Source organism: Gossypium hirsutum, chromosome A08 (genome assembly GCF_007990345.1).
Source record: "Gossypium hirsutum isolate 1008001.06 chromosome A08, Gossypium_hirsutum_v2.1, whole genome shotgun sequence".
Taxonomy (NCBI): domain Eukaryota; kingdom Viridiplantae; phylum Streptophyta; class Magnoliopsida; order Malvales; family Malvaceae; genus Gossypium; species Gossypium hirsutum.
In genome coordinates this window covers 11,771,952-11,778,883 of record NC_053431.1, presented here as the reverse complement: position 1 = coordinate 11,778,883, position 6,932 = coordinate 11,771,952, and the positions used below count along the sequence as shown (strand labels likewise).

General features: G+C 36.0%; 1 protein-coding gene across 2 annotated transcripts; it reads right to left on the bottom strand.

The window, feature by feature from the left end:
- Positions 1–878: 878 nt before the first annotated feature.
- On the bottom strand, positions 879–5,667 carry LOC107951342 (type I inositol polyphosphate 5-phosphatase 4). 2 transcript variants are annotated; one of them, XM_016886356.2, is made up of 13 exons: positions 4,923–5,667; positions 4,709–4,796; positions 4,376–4,447; positions 4,181–4,268; positions 4,001–4,105; positions 3,281–3,911; positions 2,997–3,190; positions 2,782–2,890; positions 2,516–2,664; positions 2,110–2,412; positions 1,931–2,003; positions 1,469–1,544; positions 879–1,364 (listed from the first exon to the last, which is right to left on the bottom strand). In XM_016886356.2, the coding sequence occupies exons 1-10, from the start codon at positions 4,950–4,952 to the stop codon at positions 2,187–2,189; spliced, it is 1,692 nt and encodes a 563-aa protein (XP_016741845.1). In that variant the 5' UTR covers positions 4,953–5,667; the 3' UTR covers positions 879–1,364; positions 1,469–1,544; positions 1,931–2,003; positions 2,110–2,186. The 2 variants fall into 2 exon arrangements, with proteins under 2 accessions (XP_016741845.1, XP_016741862.1); XM_016886373.2 differs by having other exon boundaries at positions 879–1,361.
- Between the last annotated feature and the right edge of the window lie 1,265 nt (positions 5,668–6,932).

Genomic DNA, 6,932 nt, shown 5'->3' with positions numbered 1-6,932 from the left:
TGGCAGGACGTTATTGGAAAGAACTAAAGCGCTTGCATCTCCGTACAATAAATGAATCCAACGCATTTCTTCACGTTCTCCCATAACGCGTATGGAACACGATGCAAACCATGTTACAGAATGTACTCCACGCGCAGTCACTGCGGTTATGAGGAATGACAAGAAGAAAGGCATTGTGGGGTCAGAAAAACCAGGGACAGACCCACATATCTGATCTTCGAGACAAAAGCCGTTGCCTTCCGCGCGCGTGTTGTTTTCAGTTGGGTTTTTTTTTTAATCTTTTTTCAACCTTGTAAAACTCGTTCCATCCATAATTTTTTAACCATTTGATGTAACAGATACCGTTGATTTAGTTACAATCCCCCCCGCAGGGTATCTCATGCAAAATTAACAGCCCCATTCCCAATTTTAACCACTGTAAACGTTGCTTTAAAATTCATTATCAAGTTGACTTTTGAACAGTACTGTATATAGGAGGGGATGAGATTTGGACATTGATGTCTTTTATCTTACGGTGCACAAATGGAAACGTTACATGCAATATATATATATATTCAAACTTTGGGTTAATGTGTTGCTTCTGACAGGTTCCAAAGGGTAGAATTGGACTGTAAGTTACAGCCAAGCCAAACCCTACAAAAAAAATAATGGAAAAGTACAGCTATAGCTACCATGGCAGAGAGCAGCATAATTGGTTCCAAGTTTGGGCCTAAAACAAATTTGGCATTTGACAGTTGAACAAAGGCTTTCAGTGCTTGGTTTAATTAGTGAGGGGATGCTTCAGTTTTTTTGTGGTGACAAATTCAATAGCTGAATCACCACTTCATTACCAGTAAGAACTTTGCCTTTTAACATTTAAAAAAAGAGAAATCTGAAAATGGAGTAAAATTTCAGGCTTTATTGTCTTCAAACACAGATATCAATACAAGCATTGCCTTTTGGAAAAGCCAAGGTCTCCCCCTGAATATTACATTTTCAGACAAAAAAACACAGTTGAGATAACCAACCAAACTGGTTTCTGTTTCTCAGTAAAAATGATTAGTAGCAACAGTAAAAGAAGGTTTCGCAATTTAAAAAAAAAAAAACCTGTCTGTTATCCACTAGTAATGACTATCCATCATATCTCCAGGCTTTAACCTTCCAAAACTGGTACAAAAAGGAATTGACAATTGATTCCCCATTATATCTCTCCCTCAACCCAAAAAAAGAAATGTCAGTTCTCTTTATCCTGTATTCCATTTTTCTTCAATAATATTGAAGGTTTCAATGGAATTTGGACAAGAACAAAGACTAACAACTTGTCTTGTTGGATATGTAAACTTCAGGAGTTGGAGTGCTTATTGACAATATACAATCTGTACCTACTGCAGCAATTGAAAAATCATTTAGCCAATTAGAAAAAAAAAAAAAAGAACAGAATTTCAGGTTAAGAAATTACAATCCAAATGATCAAAACGGAAGGACCGACCTTGTCTCGGATAGCCGACAACGGCATGTCTTTAGCCACCATGGTTCGTATAGTTTTTCTATAGGGCAGTGCCCACCTATGAAATGGGGGACCAATCAATATGATAAGGATAAGACCAAGTAGGAGACTTTCTCAAGTGTAAAAAACACCTTTAACAGGGGGAAAAAGAAGACATGATTTACAGCAACACATGGATAAAATATTCGAATTTCGAAGTAAACCTTCTATTTTCTAAAAGAGAGTTGGACTAGACCCGAAAAACCCTAATATTATGAGGCAACAAGGTTGGCATGTTACTTGTTCCATGAGATATTGACACTCGTAGGGAGATATGCTTGAAAGTTATAGGTACATAGCACTTCAAATAATTCACCAAAGAAGCCTAGTAGCCTACATTATGATATCAATAAAAGCATTTACTTTTTCTTCTTCAGACCGAGTTGACTTATGAGTAAAATTTACCTGACTTATTGCAGAAAGAGGCCAGAGTTAGAATTCCCGAGTGAATGTGAATCGCACGTTTCTTCATGATATCCTGTTAACAGCCGAAGATGAATAGATTTAATTGTATGGTTTGCAGGAATCAATCGGCAACAGAGAACGGGTTTTATCCATTTAATTCCCAAGTACAGACGGATTACCTTTATACAACTGTGAACTTGGTCCTGTTGCATTTTCCATAACTTACATCGCAGAAAATGGATTGCTAAAGATTTTCTCAAAAGAAACTGAGTTCGGTATATCCGTGTGACTGTGGCAATAGCTCTTCCACCTCAATCCTGGCGCTGGAACAACTCATGTTTTTCCTTATTCGACTAATGTTCATAGACTCAACCTTGGCCGAAAATACACTATAAACAGGCCTATGATCGGAGAACTTTGACTCCCCACGAACATAAGATAGCTGATATAGGCCTCTTCCATACCACAGTATACGATCGCACCTTCAAATATCAGGCCACGTAGTGTTATGATATTATTAGATCAATAGTAAAAGCATGAAAATTCCAAAATTCTTATTTCCCCAAATACTCGAAATAACATTACCATGCAGGAGTTCTTCTCTTCTCCTTTGGGCGTCTGTCCTCCCCAGCATATCTGTCTGAATTATTAGAATACTTGTATGTAGGGGGGAAATATATCTTTCCTTCAAGCCACCCCTCAAAAACACGGCCTTGCCTCTGCTCTATCCGAAGCTGCAAAACCATCAATTCCTTTTTCAGAATCTTCAGAGGAACTAAGAGCAATGTAAAGGTCCTCGAAAAATGAAAGGAGAAACAAATATATTGCACCGAGAAAGGATAAGAACATGCCTGGTCGTTCTCTAACAGCGCCTTCCAATTGCGCATCTCAACCAGAGCTTTGGCAGAGCGGTATGACAGAGCTATTCGATAATTCAAATCCCCGAGCCATATAATACGACTGCACCAACACATGCAAAATGTAATATTTTAGGGCAAAGGCTAAGACTTGGAAGGTTATATTCTCAGAAAGTAATGTAATAACTTAACATATATGAAGGGCTTACTCATGCTCGAGAATCGTTTCGGGAGAAGTTTCGTCTCCCATACCATGAACCCTGGGAAACCTTGTCTTCCTTAGGATCTCCATAACATCGGAGTTTCGTCGCAGCTCATCACCCTCCTTTTGCCCGGATGTTAAGTGACTACAGACGAAGCAAAAGCTTGTTTGATGCAAAGACATGCTAATAGAAATGGAACCCTGGAAAACTCAAGAAATAAGTATTATGCCTCCTTATTCCTAGTTCGAGAAAATCACTTAAATCAGAGAGTGGTATAGGCAAAAATGTACCTTGTTTCCAAGATAACCCATCAATCCTCGGCCAACGCAGGACACTTTCATGTTACGAACATCGTCTCTAAGATCACTCTTCACCCATACGGTTAGAAATATCCCAACCATTTGCTTGCTGGCAACCAAACAGTAGTTCGAATGCCCCATCTGTTTGTTGTTTTCTTCAATGGCAAAAGATCCACCATACGACATTGGAGAATATTGCGAATGGTACTGAGTGTTCCCTGGTGAATCCCCAGGTCCATTTTCATCATCAGAGGAACCCCATTTGAAATTAGGATCATAATCACTTGGCCTATTCCCGAAGATAACCCGATCACATACACTAAAACGGCGATCAAGCTGGGGTTGTGTCATTGCCAAGTCGTTATCCATTCTCATGCTACGGCTCAAGGATTGAAACGATCGGCGGTGAAAGAAAGACGAAGTCTTCTGCCTTGTCGATCCTTCAAAGTCTGCATCCAGTTCAACAAGCGGATCGGGGATCGGTGAAGGCGCGTGGCAACAACCACTGCTGCCAGGCAGACTATTCAGTGTCTTCCTAATGAGAGCTAGCCATTTCCTAGCCGGTCCATTGTCTTCAGTTCCCAACACATTACCAGCATTTAAAGGTACAATCTCTTGAAAACTACAAGACCAAATCAAAAGATCCAACAAGCTTCTATCAATACCATAAGAATGGAGATGAGGAACAAAATCAGATTCAGTTCCGCATACCCGAGAACATAAATATCAGCAGGAGGAGAAGTATGAAGCCAATCTTCAAGATTCAAATAACTAGGAGGAGATTTTCCAGCCACATTCCAAGTAGCTACAAAAATCCTGGACTCACAAACCAAGATCCTATCAAGCAAAACTCAACACCAGAAAAAGCAAATAAGAACACAAACAGATTACCTATAATTATGTACATCTGTTAACTGCGATCCGTCAACATCGGTTTTAACTTGCCGAGGTCGATCCGAATACGTCTTGCTCAATCTCTCTAGCATCCAATGTAATCAATTAAAATTTTGGAAATGGGGGGAGATAAAAGAGAAGTGTGGTCCAAAGTAAAGGCCACAACCCACAATGGCTTATGTGATTTCAAACCTGTTCTACTTTTCTTGACAGTGCATGCCTCTTCCCTCTCTGAGAATTGGTGCCCCCAATCTTCATCAACACCTGAAAAAAGAAAAAAAAAACATAAAGTTGTTAAAGCTGCTACAGCTCTCTCTCTGTCTATCAGGCAGGGGTATCAATTTCACATATTCAAACACCATAAAAAACAAAGATTATGGATTTCATAAATGAAGAAGAAAACAAATACTAACAGATCTTGAGCTGCGAATCCCAAGTACCAAAAAAAAAAAAACAAAGGGACCCAAGGTACATTTTAATGCAAGTGTTTAGGATCTAGAAGAATCTAAAAATCAATCAAATCACCTCCATAATCAACATCATCAGCATGAAAGTCTTCAGTTTTACTCTTGATATTGAACCATTTCTTCACCAATGTCTTGGGCCATGAAAGCTTCATAAGGGAAAAATACATTTTCAATACAATCAGCAATCCCATAACTCAAAACACACACACAAAAAAAAAATGACATGAAAGAGAATCAAATGAGATTTTTTTGGCTTTGTTTGAAAAGAAAACCTTGCTGTTCTTGGAGTTCCCACCTCTCATTGTTTCCCAGCTTTTTTCATATAGCTTTAATCCAGATTTGTAAGCAATAAAATTATGAATTTGTGAAGTTGCTTCTTTCGGCTCAACTTATCACTTGATGATATTATTTCTCAGGTGTTTCTTCTGCCCCCTTTGATTAAAATGTAAACAAAGACAAATAGAAAAAGTACAAAAAAAAATCTTGAAAACAGGGCTTTTTTAGGGGTAAAGTTCCAAGTTTTTGCTGAAAATAATGGGAGAGAAGAAAAAAAAAGTAAGCTAATTTTGAAATGGTGACACTGTTCCCTCAGGTAATGAAGGGAAAACAAGCGTGGGAACAAAACAAGTTCCTGTCTTTAATCTGCATTACTGTTTTATTTTGAACAAGCAAAGTCTTTGCTGCTTGAGAATTCTCAAGGGAGAAATAGAAACTAACAGAGAGAACTAAGAGATTTTGATGTTAGAACAAGACAATGTAGGACACACAAAAGAGAGAGAGATAGAGATAAAGACTAATGTATTGTCTTTTTTTCTTTCTTTCTTTCTTTGAGTTTGGTCTCTATTGAAAACAAAAAAACTGGTTTAAGGTACAGGGCAAAGTATCGAATTTGAAGAGAATAAAGTGCAAGAAAGCTTGGATTTCTTCTTCTTCTTCTTCTTCTTCTTCTTCTTCTTCTTCTCTCTCTCTCTCTCTCTCTCTCTCTCTCTTTATAAGACCTCGAAATCCAAAGCTTTAAAGGCAAATGGAGATCTCTAATATACCCCCTAAGCCTAAGTGCAAAGGAAGATATAAAATAAATAATTATCTTAAGCATGGTCCATGGAGGACCCTGCTTCCTTTTCTGGCTTATCTTATTTAAATGATATCCCAAAATGATACTACAAAACAAAAGGGGAAAAAAAAGAAGAGTCCCCCTTATCAAACTTATTTCAACATTAAAGCCCAAAAATTGGGTTATTAAACATACTTTTTCACAGGAAGTATGTTTTGATGGGGACATTTTTGAAAGATCAAAACTGTTATTGGAAGCTTGGGTTTTTGAGCTTTCCAGACATAATCCATCAATTATAGGTTCATAGGGTTTTTCTTTTTTTTTTTGGCAAAAGAAAGGTTGGATCTTCAATGGTGTGTGCAATGGTTGAAGGCATCTTTTGTTGCTTTATAGCAGCCAATATGCTAAGCCTGATACTCCAATTTTGGTGGCTCTTTTGACTCAATATCTAAGCACTTAATAATGTCCATCATATAAACAATCATGAATTGACTAAATGCTTACCATGTTTTTTTTTTAAATAAAAAATAAACTTTGATTCAATTTTATCCTGGTGTTCTAAGTTAAAACAAAAAGTGAAAGTGAAGTAAATTGTTGGTGTGTATGATTTGTTTAATATTTTAAATACACATGGCTACATGTGTGGTCTGTCTGCTTCATTAAGCAAACCCCTTCATTCAATTAAGCAATTAATAGTTAAGATTCGATTTAAATAATAATGTTTTTTTTATTATTAAATGATAAATTAGATATTTTTGGTAATATATAATACGAGAAAAGATTATTTGAAATTAGAATATAATGTTATTTGTATATATTTCCAATAAGAATGTGTCACTTTAGTATTTTCATCTTAAATTTCAATAGATCATATTGGATTTGAGTTTTTTCAAGATAAAAATATTAAAATGGAATACTTTTATTGGAAATAGATATAAATAACATGTATCCCAATTTTATATAATCCTTTATATTACTATAAGTCGTGAAAAACTCATAATTTGTTGATACAGAGCCTATTTTAGCAATTAGATTTAATCAAAAATTAGAGGTTGAATAGATTTAATTGGTGATATATAATTGAAAATTATTGTCAAGGCTCAAAATATAAAAATAAAATTTAATTATTTTTTTGCTTTTTAACAAAATAAAATAAAATATTAATTTAATTTGTTTTTTTACCTTTATTTTTTTATTTTTAATATATTTTAAAAATTTATGAATCTTT